At 38.9% G+C, this 20825-nt stretch overlaps 1 protein-coding gene across 3 annotated transcripts in view; it reads left to right on the forward strand.

Annotated features, from left to right (window-relative positions):
• Positions 1-20825, forward strand: part of PTPRR (protein tyrosine phosphatase receptor type R) — a 257394-nt gene that overhangs the window by 197111 nt on the left and 39458 nt on the right. For all 3 annotated transcript variants that reach the window (XM_070409730.1, XM_070409727.1, XM_070409729.1), the window contains exons 7-8: positions 10669-10855; positions 13355-13439. In XM_070409730.1, coding sequence (XP_070265831.1) covers positions 10669-10855; positions 13355-13439 — 272 coding nt within the window. The remainder of the gene's footprint in view (positions 1-10668; positions 10856-13354; positions 13440-20825) is intronic.

A 20825-nucleotide genomic window follows, 5' to 3' on the forward strand; every position in this document is an offset into this window, starting at 1 on the left:
TCTTGCCACTCCCTTCTGGCCTGCAAAGTTTCTGTTGAGAAATCAGCTGACCATCGTATGGGTATTCCCTTGTAAGTAACTGAGTTTCTTTCTCTTGCTGCTTTTAGGATTCTCTCTTTGTCTTTTGCTCTTGGCATTTTAATTATGATGTGTCTTGGTGTGGTCCTCTTTGGATTCCTTTTGTTTGGGGTTCTCTGTGCTTCCTGGACTTGGAAGTCCATTTCTTTCACCAGGTAGGGGAAGTTTTCTGTCATTATTTCTTCAAATATGTTTTCAATATCTTGCTCTCTCTCATCTTCTGGTACCCCTATAATTCTGATGTTTGTACGTTTGAAGCTGTCCCAGAGGCTCCTTACACTATCTTCGTATTTTTGGGTTCTTTTTTCATTTTGCTTTTCTGGTTGGGTGTTTCTCGCTGCTTTGCATTTCAAATCTTTGACTTGATTCTTGCACTCCTCTGGTTTGCTGTTGGGAGTCTGTATAATATTCTTTTTTTTTTTTTTTTTTTTTTTTTTTTTTTTTTTTTTTTTTTTTTAAATTAAATCTTTATTGTTCAGATTATTACATTTGTTCCTCTTTTTTCCCCCCATAACTCCCCTCCTTCCAGCACCCACCCCACCCTCCACCCTCACTCCCCACCCACTGTGTTCATCCATAGGTGCATGATTTTTGTCCAGTCACTTCCCGCATCTCCCACACCCCTTTTTCCCCCAAGAATAGTCAGTCTATTCCCTTTCTATGTCCCTGATTCTATTATAATCACCAGTTCATTCTGTACATCAGGTTATTTATTCACTTGATTCTTAGATTCATTTGTTGATAGATGCATGTTTGTTGTTCATAATTTGTATCTTTACCTTTTTCTTCTTCTTCCTCTTCTTAAAGGATACCTTTCAGCATTTCATATAATACTGGTTTGGCGGTGATGAACTCCTTTAGCTTTTCCTTATCTGTGAAGCTCTTTATCTGACCTTCAATTCTGAATGATAGCTTTGCTGGATAAAGTAATCTTGGTTGTAGGTTCTTGGTATTCAGCACTTTGAATATTTCTTGCCATTCCCTTCTGGCCTGCAAAGTTTCTGTTGAGAAATCAGCTGACAGTCGTATGGGTATTCCCTTGTAGGTAATTGAGCCTCTTTCTCTTGCTGCTTTTAAGATTTTCTCTTTGTCTTTTGCTCTTGGCATTTTAATGATGATGTGTCTTGGTGTGGTCCTCTTTGGATTCCTTTTGTTTGGGGTTCTCTGCGCTTCTTGGACCTGTAAGTCCATTTCTTTCACCAGGTGGGGGAAGTTTTCTGCCATTATTTCTTGAAATAGGTTTTCAATATCTTGCTGTCTCTCATCTTCTGGCACTCCAATGACTCTGATATTAGACCGCTTAAAGCTGTCCCAGAGGCTCCTTACACTATCTTCACACTTTCGGATTCTTTTTTCATTTTGCTTTTCCAATTGGGTGTTTTTTGTGGAATCTTTGGTTTGATTATTGTACTCCTCTGGTCTGCTATTGGGTATAATATTCTTTATTTCAGTCCGTGTATGCTTACTTTCTAATTTCTTTATCGTAGCATCGAGGGTCTCATTAGTTTTCGTGAGGCTCTGCACAAATTTATGGCAAGCCCTCAAAATTGCGATTCTTAGCTCCATATCCTCCATTTCTGTCATGTTTTTTTGTCTCCGCATCTTTTATGCTTTCTTGGTGCACCCCCTTGTGGTCTCTGTGCGCAGTCTTGTTCTAGCCAAGCCTTAATTGTTGTAGTTAACACTAGAGGGGTTTGACCACCAGGCCGGCTGGCTGTGGAAATCAGCTGTGTGGAAAACGTCTGCCTTCTGGGGAGGTGCTAATCCAGCCTTTGCCTGAGGCAATCGGCAAATGGCTGTGCGCAGGCTTTGGGCGGGGCGGGATCAACAGGGCGGGCGGAGGGAGCAGTTATGGCCACGCTCAGTCCCGTTCCCAGAGGCTCTGCTTCTCAGAACCCCGGCAGCCACTGCAAACCTCGGAGAGAAAGCTGCCCTCAGGTCCCAACTGATGCCGGATAATCCTGCTTCTCCCGTTTGAGTCTGGGTCCCTAGAGACTCGCCCGGATCTGGAGCCCAGAGTCTGAGACTCACTCCCGACCGAAAACGACAACCGCGCCCTCAGCCACCAGCCCGCTTTGCGCGCGCACCTCGGTACCTTTGTATTTTCCACACTGCGCCGCCTCTGAGCCTCGATTTGCTGTTCTCTTTCCTTCTAGTTGTAGAGTCTCTCTTCAGCCAGCCTTCCTGTGGTTCTGGATGATGTCCGTTCAGTCTTTTAGTTGTATTTTTGAAATGGTTGTTTGCGGCAGCGGTCTCCGGTGTTTACCTACGCCGCCATCTTGGTCTCTCCCTGTATAATATTCTTTATTTCAGTCAGTGTATGCTTACTTTCTAGATGGTCCTTTATCACACCATCGAGGGTCTCATTAGATTTCCTGTACATCTCATCAAGTTTATCAACAGACTCTAGAAGCCTCTTGAGAGACCTCAAAAGTGTGGTTCTGAACTCAATACCCTCCCTTGATAGTTTTGTCCTGTTTCTTTGTCTCCGCATTTTTTATGCTTTCTTGATACACCCCCTAGTGGTGTTTGTGCACAGTCTTTTTGTAGTTAAGCCTTGATTGTTATAGTTAATACTAGAGGGATTTGACCTCCAGGCCGACTGGCTGTGATAATCAGCTGTGTTTGCAGTGGAAGAACTTGTGTCCTCTAGGGAGGTGCTAATCTAGCCTTTGCCTGAGGCTATCCGGCAAATGCCTCTGTGCAGGGCTTGGGCAGGGTGGGTCCCACGGGATCAACAGGGCGGAGGAGGGAGCAGTTATGGCTGCTCTCAGTCCGTCCCCAGGGGCTCTGCCTCTCTGTCCCAGCAACAGCTGCAAACCTCGGAGGGACCGTTGCCAGACAGACCTGCTTCTCCTGTTTGAGTCTGGGTCCCTAGAGACTCGCCCAGATCTGGAGCTCTGAGTCTGAGGCTCCCTCCGGATTGAAACAGACAACCTCGCCCTCAGCCACCAGCCCGAGCCGCGCGCACTCCGCACCTTAGTATTTTACTTCAGCACTGCGCCTCCTCTGATTCTCGGTTCCTCCTAGTTGTAGAACTTCCATTCAGCCAGCCTTCCTGTGGTTCTGGATGATGTCCGTTCCATCTTTTAGTTGTATTTTTGAAGTGGTTGTTCGAGGCAGCAAACTCCGGCGTTAACCTATGCGACCATCTTGGTTTCTCACATGTATTATTTTTGAACCTGAAAAAAAGTTTCTAATTTTCAGGATATGAAGTAAGAAAGGCTTGAGGTATGAAAAATGGTTACAACTTAGATGACCACTGACTTTGCATATGTAACACTGCTACTAATTCTCCACTAACCAACTTTCCCAACCTTTCCTTCTTCAAATATTTATCAGTGTATATGTCATAATAGCTCCCACATAGCTAACCATGTGTGCATAGAGTGAAGTAAGAATTGCCATGTGATCATTATTAATTATTGCAATCATTCAGATATGTATGTTATATGTCAGATACTGGGCTGGAAATGTTTACAACTTTCTGCTTCTTTAACTTTTATAATGTAAATCAATCCTGTGAGCTTAATTATTACCCCCATTTGCAGAATAAGGAGTTTGAGCCTGAACCTAAATGAAGCATTGATTTAAACTCAGATCCCAAAACAAATAAATAAACTCAGATTCCAAGGTCAATGCTTAAAGAACAATGCAACAATTTCAATGTGTTTTTAAATAATTGTTTTTATTTTTAAAATAATAAAAGCAAATTTGGTTGTTTTATGCATACATGAAAGGTTAGATATCATCATATTAATTCAAAAGTTGTTTATGTAATCACTCAAAGAGGAGAGCAACAGTCCACCTACTGATGTAGGTGCTTCCAAGCAGGGAAATCAATCACTTCCTCCACCAAAAATGTTCTCTGTTTTAAATTTTTCTTTCTGCTTTAAAGTGAAATTCATTAATCATCTCCCTGGGCCTGGGCCTGGTACCTTTTGCACTTATTGCATTTCTTCCCTACAGGATTTCCTTTGAGAAGTTTTACTATGGATGCTCACAATACCTAGTCATTACTCTCAGCTTCTAGAAATTAGTAATACTGCAGTTATGTCACATTTAACTTTCCAAGAGCTTTGAATTTAAGTCACAATTTAACTCTCCCTAGCACTCCATATCATTTTCTTTTTACCCTCTCATCTGTCAAGTGATCCAGGAATGGGGTTAGCACTCTATATAATTTATTTGAAGATAAAGACATGAAGAGAAACAGTAAAATGTTCATTAAATACCATCACCCTTGGAGTTTTAAAGTGATAGAATCTGGAGTTTCAAAGAACTGTAGAAGCCAGTCCATTTACCATGGTTTTCTCCTTTATTGTGCAAATGAACAAAATATTCTTTTATTTTTAATTGGAAGCCCCTTAGAAAACTAAATTTGTGGACAAACTGAATGAGCAAAATTGAATCAGAAAAATCAAGTTGGGGAGATGAGGTTAAGCTCACCTTTATGATTAAGCAAGGGTGTCGAATTTGTGACCATCTACACTAATAAAAGAGAAACATGGTAATTAGGGTACGACCGCTACCCTTTTCATTGGCTAATCAGTGAGTATATGCAAATTAACTGTCAGCCAAGATGGCTGCCGGCAGCCAGGCACTGAAGCGAGCATGAGGCTTGCTTGCTGCGGACTCCAACATTCCCCACCTCACTTGCCGGCCTCTCAACTGCAACTCTAAGCAACTATGTACTATGTTGCAAATAAGAAGGTAAACAAAACACCAGAAACCAGCCTGACTGAAAGCCAGCCGGACCAAAACATTGTATCCATGTTTTCAGCAGTGAGGCCTCAGAGCTAAAGCTGACCCAGAATTAAAAAAAAAAAGGAAAAGAAAACAAGGAGCGGTTGGAAGCTTTAGTCACTTGCCAGCTGGAAAACAGCCCTCAGCCCTTCATCCAGGCTGGCCAGGCACCCCAGTGGGGAGCCCCACCCTGATCCAAGACACTCTTCAGGGAAAACCAGCCAGCCCCTACCCATGCACCAGGCCTCTATCCTATATAGTAAAAGGGTAATATGCCTCCTGGCACCGGGATCAGTGTGACAGGGGGCAGAGCCCAAACCCCCTGGTTAGCCCTGCTCTGTGTCTGATAGGGGGGAGCTCCCCAATCCCCTGATTGCCCTGCGGCTCTGTGTTTGACAGGGTGCAGTGCACCAACCCCCTGATGGGCCCTGCTCTGTGGGTGATAGAGGGTGGCGCCCCAACCCCCCTCCAAGGACCCTGCTCTGTGTGTGACAGGATAGAGCCATAACCTCCCCATTGGCCCTGCCCTGAGTGTGACAGGGTGCAGCGCCCCAACCCCCTGATTGGCCCTGCTCTGTGTGTGACAGGGGGCAGTGCCCCAACTCCCATATTGGCTCTACTCTGTGAGTGACAGGGGGGAGCTCCTCAACCTCCTGATCGGCCCTGCTCTGTGCATGACAGGAGGGAGCTCCCCAACCCCCTGATTGACCCTGCTCTGTGTGTGACAGGGTACGGAGCCCCAACCCCCCTGATGGGCCCTGCTCTGTGAGTGACAGGGGGCAGCGCCCCAATCCCCTGATCGGCTCTGCTTTGTGCATGACAGGAGGTGGTGCCGCAACCTCCCCATTGACCCTGCCTTGAGTGTGACAGGGGGCAGTGCCCCAACCCCCCAATCGGCCCTACCCTGAGTGTGACTGAGGGTGGCATCGCAACCTCCCGATCCACCCTGCTCTGTGCATGACGGGGCGGCGTCCCAACTCCCCAATCGGCCCTGCTCTGAGCCCGATCAGGGGCTGCACCTAGGGATTGGGCCTGCCCTCTGCCACCCAGGAGCAGGCCTAAGTCAGCAGGTCATTATCTCCCAAGGGGTCCTAGACTGCGAGAGGGCACAGGCCGGGCTGGGGAACCTCCCCACCCCCTGCCCCCCGAGTGCACAAATTTTTGTGCACCGGGCCTCTAGTTATGATTATAACACACCAGGAGGGAAGGTTGGACTAAAGGTCTCAGACTCACAACATTTCAGATCTGGAGAGGATGTCCATATTAAACTTCCAACTTCTCACCGTGGCGGTTGTATATTAATAAAGACAGCTCTGAACAAACTATTCTTTACAGAACAACAAAAAGAATTATGATTGGAAAAGCTCTCAAAGATCAAATCTGCTTACATTTGCCCTAAATTATTAATTCTTCTTATAATCTTTTGATGCATATTTTTCTGTTCTGGTTTCAAGTACTTCAAGATAAGCAGCTGCCACCGTTTCCCACTGGAGCTTAATTTCATAATGTAATAGTTTCCAAAGTACATCTTCCTGGATGACAGGCAAAACGGTCATTGTTTCATTTTATTTTCTGACTCCCATTTCCATTCCTTATTGGGTTCTAAATGAGGTGCCAGGCTTGAAATCTTACTGTTGTTAATGGCCAAGATACTGCTAAAGGATCAGCCAGATATGAGAATTGGAGCCACAGGGTAGAAAGCCTATCCCTCCTGCTAAAATCCAACTTCTAAAATCCAGCACAGTCCCAACTACCAGGAAAATAAATGCCTAGTTTTGAGTTATTCCAAGACTCAAATGTAGTGTCTCATTTGTTTGTTTGTTTGTTTTTTAGCTGTGTTTTTCCTCTCACCTTTCTGTCCTTAGGAGCACTGATGCAGGATTCAACAGTTTCAACAGAGAATTGTTTATATTCTCTTGCTGAAATTAATGTGTGGCCCTGGTCCATAATATTTATTTATACATGCATTCCTTTTTACTTGTCATTAACATGCTGTTTATTGCATTCCTTTTACCTTTCCTTAAGAATTTGCTTTTTCCTTCAATTGTTTGCATTGATATCTTTTGAATTTCCTCCCTCTTATTTATTTTTTGGCATAAATAATAATTGGTGCTACAGTGGGAACTTGATAAAGCTTTTTATTATGTTTCCTTTTGTCCAACAGCAACCTGAGGCATAAAAAAAAAAGTCTGAACAGTTTGTCCAGAGTCACACAACAGTACAGAAACAAAGTTTTAATAGGAGTTGGTGCTCTTAGTTTTCTATGTTTTGTTTTTATTAAAGGTCCAGGTGTCCTAATATTTCTGTTGATTTTTTTCCTCTAAGTCCTTTCCCTTTTTTTTCCTGTATCTTAATTTGAATTTTCTCTTAAATTATTATATCTGTTTTATTTTTAAAATGTCTTTTTGATTCTGTCCTCACTTCTTATCACTTTGGTTTATGAATACTGTAGAACAAATTCACATTCTCTTACTTCAGTAAAGAGTAATTTTCTTCTCCAGATCATTAGTCAGTATTGCTAGTTAAGAACTTAATATCTAAAAATATGTGAAGATCTTCTCTAGATTGTTCAGTAAATGTATTAAAATTTTTGATAATTTATTTGGGGGAAAACCCAGGTGATTCTCACCTTTACCATATCCCAAAATAAATTACAAGTAGGTTAAAAGATTAACTTTTTAAAAATCTTAACTTCCAGGAAAAGTTGAATGATGTAAGAAACCACATAAGAAAAGATTAATATGTTTAACTGAATATAAATATAACTGTTTAAAAATTCTTAGTATTTTAAGGCAACAGTAAACTGTACATTTATAACAGATATGTTTAAAAAATAACTACTAACTTATCTATCATAGTAATCAATAATAAATACATTAATGTCATAATGTAAACATTAAGAAAGAGCATGAACAGACAATTCTTAAAGATAAGGATCGATAAATGAAGGGAGTTATATGAAAATGTATTTCTCTCTAACCAAAGAAAGAAAAAGTAAAACAATAAACCATTACTACCTATAAAATAGCAAAATTTAAAAATCAGTTTAAATGCTAGTGAAGTTTGAGTGACTGAGTGATTTTAACTCCTCTTTAAAAACTTCTGAATTATACAAATTTGCTACAATAAACATGTTTTTGTAACAAAAAAATATAACATTTTAAAATCTGTATGGATGTGTAGTTAATCCTTTCAAGCACAAGACATGACTAAGTTTTCAAACTTTAAGTTGATTTTACTGACACAATTTCCTAATTCCACCACATTTCAATAAAACTAAATATTGTTTGCTCCTTAAATATAAGAATTAACAAAAGCAGAGATTTCTCCAAGGTAAGGGCATCCTATGGTCATATTTCACAGCCAGGGTAGGAAAGGCCTTACCAGGCCAAGGGCTGCTTTGTGGCAATGTACTCTGTAAGGGCAACAGCCTGTGCAAGCTTAACTTCCTACTGAACTTTGAGACATTGTCTGAGGTGTTAGGGTGAAGTGCTCTGGAATTGTTTAGGGTTCGGAGGAAATGGACTTGCCATAATAAAGGAAAATTTTAAGGTAAATAGGTAATCAAGAAAGACATATTTTTTTATTTTATTTTTTTAGTGACAAAGGTGTAGATTCTATCCATTGACTTTTAAATATTAAAGTTAATCTCAGTGTAAACAATTTTCAAGTTTTTGTGAAGAGCTCTTAAAATAAATCCCTTAGAGAAGCAGAAGGTGGGAGTTCAGTAGGACTTTATTCATTATTACTTAAATTTAATGATAGGCATAGCTTTTTATAAACCATTTAATTACACTATCTGTTTACCACTGGTAATAATCCTCTGAGGTAAGGACACTTAACTATGTGTTTTACAAAAGAGAGGAGCCCGACTGGATGGGCTCAGTTGGTTGAGCATCATCCTGTGCATTGAGAGGTTGCCGGTTCAGTTCCAGTCAGGGCACATACCTGGGTTACAGGTTCCATCCCAGGTCAGGATGCATAAGGAGGGCAACCTCTTTCTCTCTCTCTGTCCTCGAGTGAGGATAAAAATAAAAGAGGAGGAAATTGAGATGCAATAAGGCTACACAGCACCAAAGGTGCACCACAGCACCATGAGAGAGGCAGGGTTTGGGCCCAGATGAATATGACTGTAAACATTGAGTTCTTAGCCCTGCAAACTGTATTGTCTCCACATTATACTGCAGTCAATCTTGACCTTCCTCCCAACAATAGACTTCAACTCTATGGAGGGAACGGTATAGTCTAACATGACCTGCCCACCTACCCTTGTTTTTGGGTGGCAAAGCAGACAGAGCTGGAGTTTTAAATTCTAAGTTGGGTTGAACCTTTGCTTCACTATTGTGTTCCTAAATTAGTCCTTTCTTCACCTGTGAAATGGGTGCAAGTAATTCCTCAGAGCTCCTGTGAAGATTCAGATACATGTGCAAAAGTGCTTAGAGCAGGTGCTTGGCAAATAATCGGTGTTTAATAAATATTCATTTCCTTTCTTCTCTTGTCAGACAAAAACCATTCTTCCTTTAGTAAGAGTTTGCATGGAAATGCTTTCATGGCTCTGTTGATCACAGAAGCCTTAGAAAATTTACTCACTGGGTCTATCTATTTTTCCCTGCATGAGATTATTTTATTAAAAATCTCAAAGGAGGCAGAGTGTGGAGCACTGTTTGTCCACCCAGAGGCATGGCCCAGCAAGCACACATTCTCCCAAGTGGTCACATGACCCCTCACACCTGGGTTTGCTCAGATGCCGGCTGTGGCTCCATCAGAAAACGCAAGGCTCAGGCCAGGAGCTGGAGAGGGAGCCTGGCATCTCAGAGGCTTCTCGTCCCAGGTTTGGGCTGGGATGCTGTGGGAAGCCAAAACAGAAGTTGATATTCGCTAATGTTCTGAATGCTCTCTTTTCTGGGCTTGAGCAGGCTTTTTCTGGTCTTACAGTTTCTATGATTCTTGCCTCTCTCATCTCTCCTACATAACTGTGTCCCTCAATTCCAAAAACTGCTTATATGCTATTTCTCAAAGATAGCTTATCACTTCCTGTTCCCACACTTTTTCTATTGTCAGGCTCTTTATCTGAAATAACCCTCGACCCCAAATGAACCCATTGAACTTTCACTTTCAAGGCCCAACTCTCATGCCTCTTACTTCATGCATGTGCTCTGAGCACTCTGAATGGATAGACCTTACTTACCTGCTACTAAACTGCTGGGGCACTCGGTGTCATTCAGGTGACAGATTGCAGATACCTTTGTCTTTTAGAACTGAAAATTGACTGAGTAGAATAATGGTTTAAAATGGTGTGTGCTTAGCAATCCCTTACTAAAGTACCTATGAAACCAGCAGAAGCCGAATTCTCACAAGTACACTAAAAACTATTATCAGAATCACAAAGGAATTTCTGCCAACTTAAAGGCCAGAAGAACTGGATTGAGAAAATGTCAAAACTGCTTTCCCACTAAAAATAGATTAAAATTCTCAACCTGAAAGCAAAACCATTCTTTGCTCCTCTCCATCTGTTGACCTTTCACCCAGATATACAGGAGCCATGTCGCTCACCACCAACATGCACACAAACAAAACGAATGACGGGGCAAACGTCCCTCTAACAGGTAGGTGATGTTTTGGGGTATCCAGAATGCTGTCCCATAATCCTAGTGCAATGATCCAAAGGAGTTAAAAATAATAATAGTTGCTGTACTCAACTATGGTATCATAAGAGAAAAAGATATTTGGATATATATCAGTAAAGGTGCTTACCGAATTGTGTGTATGTCCAAAAAGACAATTTTATGCTACAAGAATAATTTATGTGGTGTTTAATCCTAATAACATTCTTCTCCCATGCAGAAGAGGGTCCAACGTATCTCTTACATTGGACATGAGCAGCTTAGGGAATGTTGAACCCTTCGTGGCTGTTCCAACCCCCCGGGAGAAGGTGGCAATGGAGTATCTACAGTCAGCCAGCCGAATTCTCACAAGATCACAACTGAGGGACGTCGTGGCAAGTTCACATTTACTCCAGAGTGAATTCATGGTGAGCCTGTTATTATTTGCCCTTCGTTAGGTATTATGATAAACGAGCCACTACTAGAGGCACATACTAAGATGGCCCCACCCTGCACGGAACAATAAAAATGGTTACAGTTAAAAGGTTAAGTGCAAGGTTTTAGATCTACCCTGTAGCTCATCAACTATTGATGTGTTCAAACTAGAATGTGATAACTCCATTGAGGCAGACTATGGAGGAGATGGCCAGGCAAAGGATTGGCAAGAGGAGCAGGCAGAGAAGAGCATTCCAGAAAGAGGGAACAGCCTTGCTGTCTTTGAAGAGCAAGTCAGAGCGATACCCTGGTTTTGTTACTTGAGCAACCAGGTGCTCCTTAATGAACTATGGAACACACGAGAAGATCAAATGTGGTATAAAAGTGATTGTGAGTTTCACCTAAAAATTATGGTGACTTAGTGTTGCCGTGATAACTTAATTCATGATAACACATTTCTACTCAGAGAACATGTATACAGATTAGGTCTTCTTTGGCCTAATTGTTACCCAAGGGGAATGTCCATGTCATATTAGAAGATCACTTTGCATCTTACGTCAGTTGTGCATCTTAAGCTATAACTATTGAGAGTAATAAATTGATCATTCTCAGGTCATTTCAGATATTTCAATTACCCTAATGGTGAAAGATCCAGCAATGGATTAGATCTACTATTAGCCTCATCAATGATTATTAAGTGTTTAAAGTAAAACACAAACATGCAGTTTTTTTTAAGTAGACTTCGTAGTGTAGACTTAGTGAAATAAAGCAACTAGTCAATGATCGCACAACTAGCCAAAGGTACACCCATTATTCTTTTCTAGAATCACAGAGAGTCTTTGTTCTTTAAGATGAGCCCTGCCCTAACCGGTTTGGCTCAGTGGATAGAGCATTGGCCTATGAACTCAAGGGTCCCAGGTTCGATTCTGGTCAAGGGCATGTACCTTGGTTGCGCACATCCCCAGTGGGGAGTGTGCAGGAGGCAGCTGATCGACGTTTCTCTCTCATCGATGTTTCTAACTCTCTGTCCCTCTCCCTTCCTCTCTGTAATAAATCAATAAAATTTTTTTTTTTAAAAAAAGACGAGCCCTTAACATAGCCTGCTTTCCTTAAAGGAAAGATAGGGCAACAAGGAAGCTGAGAAGAGAGATAATGCTGGAAGATGACAAATTAGTGTGAGTCAGAAAGCAGGAAGGAGCACAGGAGGAATAAAGATATCACTGACTCTGTGGCTTTGCCAAAACAGACTGACCTCTTTGAAATTGCCAAACATGAATATGTGGTTTCTACTGACTGTTCAACAATTTTGCTTATTTTGGTAACTTGGACTGAGAATTTTAACCTTTAGTTAGAGTAGAGAGTAGGGATTAATATTATAACTATCTAGAATAATGCAAGTTTAGGAAACATTTTAAAAATATGTTACTCCTCTTTATAGAGCAAGTCTCAAATTCATAGTATAGTCAGGCTTTTCTCAAAATTTTAGCTCTACTGAAAAGTAGAACAATTTGAACTAATTTATTGATAATTCCTTTTATTTCAATGACTACTAGGCTTTTGAGTATAGTTTTCAGGAGAAAAAGTTTAAATAACAAAAAATATTGCTTTATATAATATAGAAATAACAGTTATTTTATTTCACATTAACCTTATCTTAGCAATCCTTTGTGGAATTTTAAGTTAGAGAACATAGTATTTTGTATAACCAAATGCTTGCATATTTGTTTCCACCCTTTTGAACACAGGCTTATTGGTGTTTTTGCCAAGTAGCTACAGATGTTCATCTTTTGGGTCTAATTCATTTCCACAGAGCCACTTCTGCTGTCATTATTCTGACTCCAATTATCTAAGACATATGAAATATAATCTTACTGAATAAGAATATTCTTAAGTGGGAGAAAACAGTGCCTGGATGCCCTTCACTAAAAATATTGCATTTGAAGCCACAATAGGAACAGAACAATTACAGGCCATTCTTTAATACAAAAAAAAAAAAAAAATCACACTGTCATCACTTGAATCAACACAAAAGCCCTTTATATTTGCCATTCAGAGAGGGAGGTTTTAATAGTCTTAAAAGAGTCACAATTAATGTCAAAAGAGAATTCATCAGAGAGAAATTTTGGGCCCTGAAAAGAAAGATTTGAAGAAATTTGAATACATTGCTAAAATATCAGTTTTCAGCTTCCTGTTTATATATTTTCAGCAACTATATAGAACAGGATTCTTAAAATCTAACCAAATTTTTATATTTTTCAAGTAACTACATGTAAAATAGAGCTTTCTAACGCAGAGAACTGTTTCTCAGAGTCAGCTTGCCAGGGTGCCGCTGATATGTTTATGGAAGGAAGGGTGTTGGTCCGCCAGAGGTGGTAGGCTGTTGTTTATAAATGACTTTGAAGTCCAGAGAGCTTTAGATCAGATGCCCCCCTGTGAAGATTTTCTTTGTGGAAGCATTAGATGTACTAATTTGATATCATTCATTTTTGCAGGAAATACCGATGAACTTTGTGGATCCCAAAGAAATTGACATTCCACGTCATGGAACTAAAAATCGTTATAAGACCATTTTGCCAAGTAAGTTCCTTGAGTTAAATAGTTTGCATTTACCCCTACCTTACCATTTCCCTTTGTCAGACTTCCACATGCACACCAAATTTGGAATTGCAAACACGATAAGTCTAATCATCTTTAAAATGGTCTAAGGTTAATAACTTTATCTTGTATTACTCTTATTATAGTGGGCAGTTCACAGTTCTAGTACGTACATGGTTCTAAAATTGTATTGTGCCACACATTATAGTTAATTTTCATTGATGGTGTCTATCAATTCAATGGGGGAATGAATAGTCTTTTTAACAAATGGTGTTCAGACAACAGGATACTCACATGCAGAAAACATAAATAAAATTGGACCCTGCCTCACCATATACAAATTAACTCAAAAAGAATCAGAGACCTGAAGGTAAAAGATAAAACTCTTAGTATAAAACAGCTGTAAATATTCAGGGCCTCAATGATTTCTTATATATGACATCAAAAGTACAAACAACAAAAGAAAATATACATAACTTGGCCATCAAAATTAAAGTTTTTGTGCTTCAAAGGACACCATCAAAAATAGAATGATGAGTTAGAATTTGGGGGAAAAAATTTGTAAACTACACATTCTATTTGAAATGTATAAGAACTCTTGCAATTCAATTATAAAAAAATAATAACCCAATTTTAAGAATGGGCAAAGGACCTGCGTAGACATTCCTCCATAGAAGATATAACTGGCCAATAAGCACATGAAGAGATGCTTAACATCATTAGCTATCAGGGAAATCAAAACCACAGTGAGATGTCACTTCACATCCATATGATTATGATAAAAAAGATAGACAATAGACAGTGTTGGCAAGGATGTAGAGAAATTGGAACTTCCTACATTCCTGGTAGGGTTGTAGAAAAGTGCAACTACATATGAAACAGTCTGCTAGTTCCTCAAAAAGTGAAACCAAGAGTTACTGTATAACTCAGACATCCAAATCCTAAGTATATACCCAAAAGAAATGAAAATGTGCCCACACAAAAGCTGTACACACATTTTTAAAAGCATTATATTCATAATAGCCCCAAAAGTGGAAACAACCAAAATGACCATCAACTGACGAATGGATAAATAAGATGCAGTGTATCCACACAATGGAATATTATTCAGCAATAAAAGGAATGAGGTGCTGGTACATGCTACAACATGGGTGAACCTTGAAAACATTATGCTGAGTGAACTAAGTCATTACAAAAGACCTTCTATTGTAACATTTCACTTATATGAAGTGTCCAGATAGACAAATCTATAGAGACAAAAACTACATTAATGATTACCTAGCGTTGGGAGACATGGGAATGACTGCTAAAAGGTATGGAGTTGATTTTTGAATAAAGAAAATGTTGTGACTCATGGACATGGACAACAGTGTGGTGAATGCCAGGGAGATGGAGATAGGGGGAAGTTGGAGAAGGAGATGGGGGGATAAATGGTGATGAAAGGAGACTTGACTTAGGGTGGTGAACACACAATACAGTGTACAGGTGATGTGTTGTGGAATTGTGCACCTGAAACCTGTATAATTTTATTAACAAGGTTAGCCAGTGTCACCCCAATAAATTCAATAAAAATGAAAAAAAAAAGAAAATGTAAAATTGATTGGTGTGATGGTTTCAAATTCTCTGAATAAAAATAAACTCTGTGAAGGCACACTGTAAACAGGTGAATTGTGAATTATACCCCAATTAAACTATACCAAAAAACTCATTTTACATAACAATTACCTAGAGTCCTAATTAAAAATCTAGAGTCCTGTGCCCCACTCTGGGGATTCTGTGTAAGTAGGTCTGCTATTGGGCCCAGGAATCTGTACTTCTCATAAACATTCAGGTGATTCTCATTCAGATGATAATAGCACCACACTTTGAGTAATATTGCTATAGACCAGCGGTTCTCAACCTGTGGGTTGCGACCCTTTGGCAGTCGAACGACCCTTTCACAGAGGTCGCCTAAGACCATCCTGCATATCAGATAATTACATTATGATTCATAACAGTAGCAACATTACAGTTATGAAGTAGCAACGAAAATAATTTTATGGTTGGGTCACAACATGAGGAACTGTATTTACGGGGCCAGAAGGTTGAGAATCACTGCTATATACTCTATTAAAACTAAATTTGGCTCCATGAAATTTATAGATGTTAAGATATGAGCTGGAAGCCTGGAGCTAGCGAGGAATAAGGAACAGTTTGTAAGATAAAGGAGATCATGGACTAGAGAGGAGAGACATGTAAATGAGTAATTACATCCAATGTAATAAGAGCCAAGATAGAGACTTAGCTCAAGTGATGTAGGACTGTAGAGAGAACTGAGTAATTAATTTTGGTTAGAGTGGTAAAAATACTTTGGAGAGGGAGTAGCATTTTGAATCACTAAAGAAACAGATATCATTGGGGTTTTGGCAAAATCCATAAACATCTCATGACAATAGCTCTGGAATGATAGAACCACAAAGATTTTTTTAAAATACTTTTTTATTGGTTTCAGAGAGGAAGGGAGAGAGAGAGAGAGAGAGAGAGAGAGAGAGAGAGAGAGAAGTCAATGATGAAAGAGAATCATTTATTGGCTGCCTCCTGCACACTCCCCACTGGGTATCAAGCCTGTAACCCCGGCATGTGCCCTGACCGGGAATCGAACCGCGACCTCCTGATTCATAGGTTAACGCTCAACCACTGAGCCACGGTGGCTGGGCAAGATTCTTTAAGGTATTGACATTGAAATAGTGGAGTCTTCATAATTCAATCCATTAATTCACTCATAAGACAACAAATTTTCCATATCTAGAGTAATAGCAAGAAATATGGGGTCTTTGGGATTCCCCTCCTGGTGGACTTGGAAAAGCATTGTTAAAGTCACTCTACTAGAGCATATTTTTAGTTGTTCCATATACTAGTTGAATCTATTTGCTAAGGTATAATCACTGTGAAAGATGTTTTATAACTGTAACTAGCTGAATGGGATAAAACTAATTTGTGTTAGGACTGCTGTCTCTTCCTCTGTTAAGACTTTTTTTAATTTAAAATTTACCAAACTAGGTAACTAGGGAACATGCCTCAATTGCAGTTATTATATTTACCCATCTAATCTCAGAAGGATTTGGAAATTATTAGGGTTGCTTCTAAGTTCAGCCTTCTCCATTTCCTGCCCAGATGATATCAGACAACTGCTTCATAGACCTGTGTCAGCTTTTCCATTCCCAGAACTGGGTGGGTCGCTTGAGCCAGGGCACCTGTGCTGACAACTGAAGTTCCAAATGATGGATTTTCTGTTGAAAATGTTTCTAGCCTGAATACCACCCCACCCTCTGTTGCACAAAATACTATTTAGTCCATATGGCTGGACAAGGCACTGTGAAACTAGACTAGAACTAGACTAGACTAGAACAAACATGCAAAGTTGTTCTTTATGGCTTATTTTAGACTGTAATATAAGTTTAAAATATTACATAAAATATAATTAGCAACTGATTATATTTTAAATGTTATGATTGTTTTTATTATTTTGACCTACAATAAGCTTTTTTAAACATTCAATATTATTTTGTATTCATTTCAGGTGCACAGCATAATGGTTAAACAAACATATACTTTACAAAGTGCCCCCCCCCACCCCCCCGCTGATACTTCCAGCACCCAACTGGCCACATACATAGATATTACAATATTATTGACTATACTTCCTTTAGTCATCCCCATGGCTGTTTTACAACTACTAGTCTGTACTTCTCAATCCCTCCACCTTTTCACCTGATCCCCTAACCCCCATCTCCTGTGGCAACCTGTTTCTCTGTTTTGACTTTGTTTGTCCATTTATATACAATAAACTTTTAATTTTAAAAGTTTGTCAGCTTATAAATAATGGTGAGGTTAAATAATTTTGAGAATGTTTGCAACAGAAATATAGATGGCCAAGAACAAATTAAATTGTAGCTGCTTCTCTAAGGACAGCGTCAGCCCAGCTCAGAACATTCTTAAGTGGTTGATTAAAGTGCCAAGGTCAAATTTATATCAAATTATTTTGCAATATAAACAAGCATTAGTGATGAAAAACATGTCTACATCCTAAATCGCAAAAGCATGGGGGGAAAACTGACCATATATTAATATTAAATGATTTGTAAAACAATGCATTATAATAATAATAAATTTTATGTGTATTTCTTTCATGCAGTCAACTTATGTATACTAATATAAAACAATATAGATAAAATTAAAGAATTCTATTTGTTCTGACCATCATTTCATATTTAAAAATTTAATATCTGGTAAAGTTTCTTAAATTATTTTTTCTGTTTTATTATATTAAGTACATAAAACAGAATAGATATGCAAGTAAGTTAACTACTTATTAAGACAAGTTATGTGGTTATAGCAAAATATTGGAGTTGGACTTGAAATCCTACCCAGGTAAAACATTGACAAATTAAGGCAGGCTACTTAATATTCCTGTGCCATCCTTTCTTTATTCCTAAAAATAGTAATAATAATACTACCCTCTAGAACTACTGGGAGAATTAAATGATAATATGTGTAAAATCCCTAGGAAAGTTTCAACTAATAGTAAGCCCTCAGCTAATGTTAATTTCTGCTTTCCCTCTCTAACAAATAAGATAGATCCATCATTAATCCCAGAACCAATTCCAGGAAGTAGGGACACTATCTATATATAGAAAAACTTACAGTTGCAAAAGAAACCTATTCAAGATCCCTGTTTTCTTTTATAATTTTCACATGGGTCTTTAAAAATGAGTTTCTGTGTAATCACCATCTTTATTGCCAAGATCAGCACTGTCCACTAACGCTCTCTGCAATGATGGGAACGTTTCATATCTCCATGGGGATAACCACTGGGCAAGTGTGGCAACTGAGTGCTTGAAGTATAGCCAGTGAACCCAAGGATCCAATTTTTAAATGTCATTTTATTTTAACTTAAATTTAATGAGCTACATGTGGCTAATGGCTGCCATATTGGACAGTCTTCTCTCTCTCCTGCAGCAAATTTGAAGATGACTCCCAATCACCTGGGAGGTTTGGCCAGTCCCTGCCTTTCCTCGCATTTCCCATTTATCTTGGATTCATCTGTGAAAGCAATCCTATTCCTCTCACTCCCCCCTGCCTTTGCCCACCACTAGCAGTCATACACTTGTTCCTTATCTAACCGTTTCTTCTCTTGACTCCAAACTTCAAACACATTTCTTCTTGGAGAGGAAATCTCAAGCACAGAATAGTCTTTGATAAAATCTTATATGATGCCAATCAAAATGCCAGGCTCCAGGTATCATTTCTGCCTGTTAAATAGGAGACTTACGATTGCCAGAAAGTATTTTAAAAAGACGAGGGTGAGGAAAGTTCACATGTTCTATTTTCCAAATCTGTATGTGTTGAATAATTTGTTGAGAGGAAAAAAAGAAACAGGAATGAGTGAAGAAGGGAGGAGAGGAAGTGAAGAAGAATGAAGGGAGGGAGGGAGGGAGAGGAATAAATAAGAAAAAAGATCTAGAAGAGAGAAGGAAGAAAATGAAAAGGAGCAGAAGAGAGGAAGGAAATTAACCAGTGTTCAGTTAATATTTGTAATTGTTACTGATACTGCCCAGAAATATCATAAATGATATGCTAAATATTGAACACATAACCTAGAAATATCAGTTCTGGTAAAGATTATTATAGTGAATTTGACTAATATGTAGATGTAAATGCATAACATGAAAATTTATAACAGTGGTGATGAAAATAATCACATTAAAATGTTGATGATGATAAAATAAATTTTTAATTTTTGGCTGTTTATTAGTCTAAGATAACATTAAAAAGGCTTTGGTTGGAACCCTACATCCTCTACTATTCAGTCATATGTTGTATTCTTGTTTTAAATAATATGTATTTGGAAACGTTTAAATACTTGTAAATACTATAAATTAACAATTTTCAACATAAACTTAATTTAGCTTGACAGGGAACCTGCTTCTAAGAAGTTTAAGCATTGAGTAAATCATATACATTGCAGACATTATAAAAGTTGAAGGAAATAGGCGTTTTCAATTCTGAGTGGTGTAGGGTGTCTGTGGAAACTTCTAATAATCAGTGGATACTGAAAAGAAATGAGAGTTTTCCCATTCCCTTTGCTAAATATATATATATATATATATATATATATATATATATATAGCCAAAGCAGTGTTTTACTCTTTCTAATAGCAATAAATTCTGATATTAAACATTCTATGAACCACGTTCCAAATAGAAATCACAAAGGATGCAAAAATTAATTAAATATAGCTCTTGCACTCAAGGGGCTCACAGAAATCCATTGAGGGAAGGCAGAAATGTAAGTATCTGAAATATAAGATGGTAAATACTAAAATAGGAGAGAGCCTGCACAAAGACAGGAATGCCTGATTCTGTCTGGGAATCCAGGGAAGGCTTCAGAAAGAATATATTTCTTGTATTGAACCTTAGAGAATGAGGAAGACTTTACCATTATCACAGAGAGTTCTATTGGGTAATGCTGCTCTAGGCTGTCTGGATTGTCAATAAGGATTCATAATAAAATGAGATCAATGGATAAATAAATGTATATGTAATAGTTCCGGAAATTCACAAGGTACAGTAGCATAATAAAGACCGTGAAGAGACCTGAAGTAAAAGGGATGTGATTCTACTTTTGTTTAAGTCCAGTGTTTCCTATATTGATTTGATTACTAAAACTTCTTTTTTAAAGATTATCTCATTTATAAATTATGTGACCTAATTCTACATGTTACAGAAAAAAATGACTTACAGTTTGGGAAATACTGCTGTGGCAATTAGGATCCAGGGATGGCATTTAGGCAGGATGATGTGATCAGACTGCCTTGGCAGCAATAAGATTGAAAGCAATACGAAAAGATGGCATGCTCAAGTTCTAGTCTAAGAAGACAGTCATGGGAAGAGAGAAGAAAAATAGACCCTGAAGCATGTTAGGAGATAGAACAGAGAGAATATGAGTAATTGGATGTGGAGGGTCAAGCCCAGTAGGTCAACTAGTTTTCCAACATGGGCTCTGGAGCTGAGGGAGCACACCTAAGAAAGAATAACAGAAGGCTAACAGGAACACATGGGACATGTGGAATTTCACAAGCCTGTGGTATATCCAGAAGAAACAAATAGAAAAACATGGCCTATAACTGAGGAGAGTAGTCTAATCTAAGATAAACATTTTGGAGTCTTCAGGATATAGCTAATAGTTAAAGTTATGGGAATGAATCAATTACCTAACAAAACAGTGTCAAATGAGCGTAGAAGAGGGCCAAGTTGAATTCTAGATTTAGGGGAAGGGAGCAGATAAAATAAGCAGGAGATTGAAAACAGACCTTCAAAGAGTTATCA

This window comes from Myotis yumanensis, unplaced genomic scaffold (assembly GCF_028538775.1).
Source record: "Myotis yumanensis isolate MYYU_CA2020_CCGP unplaced genomic scaffold, mMyoYum1.0.hap1 SCAF_3, whole genome shotgun sequence".
NCBI classification, from domain to species: domain Eukaryota; kingdom Metazoa; phylum Chordata; class Mammalia; order Chiroptera; family Vespertilionidae; genus Myotis; species Myotis yumanensis.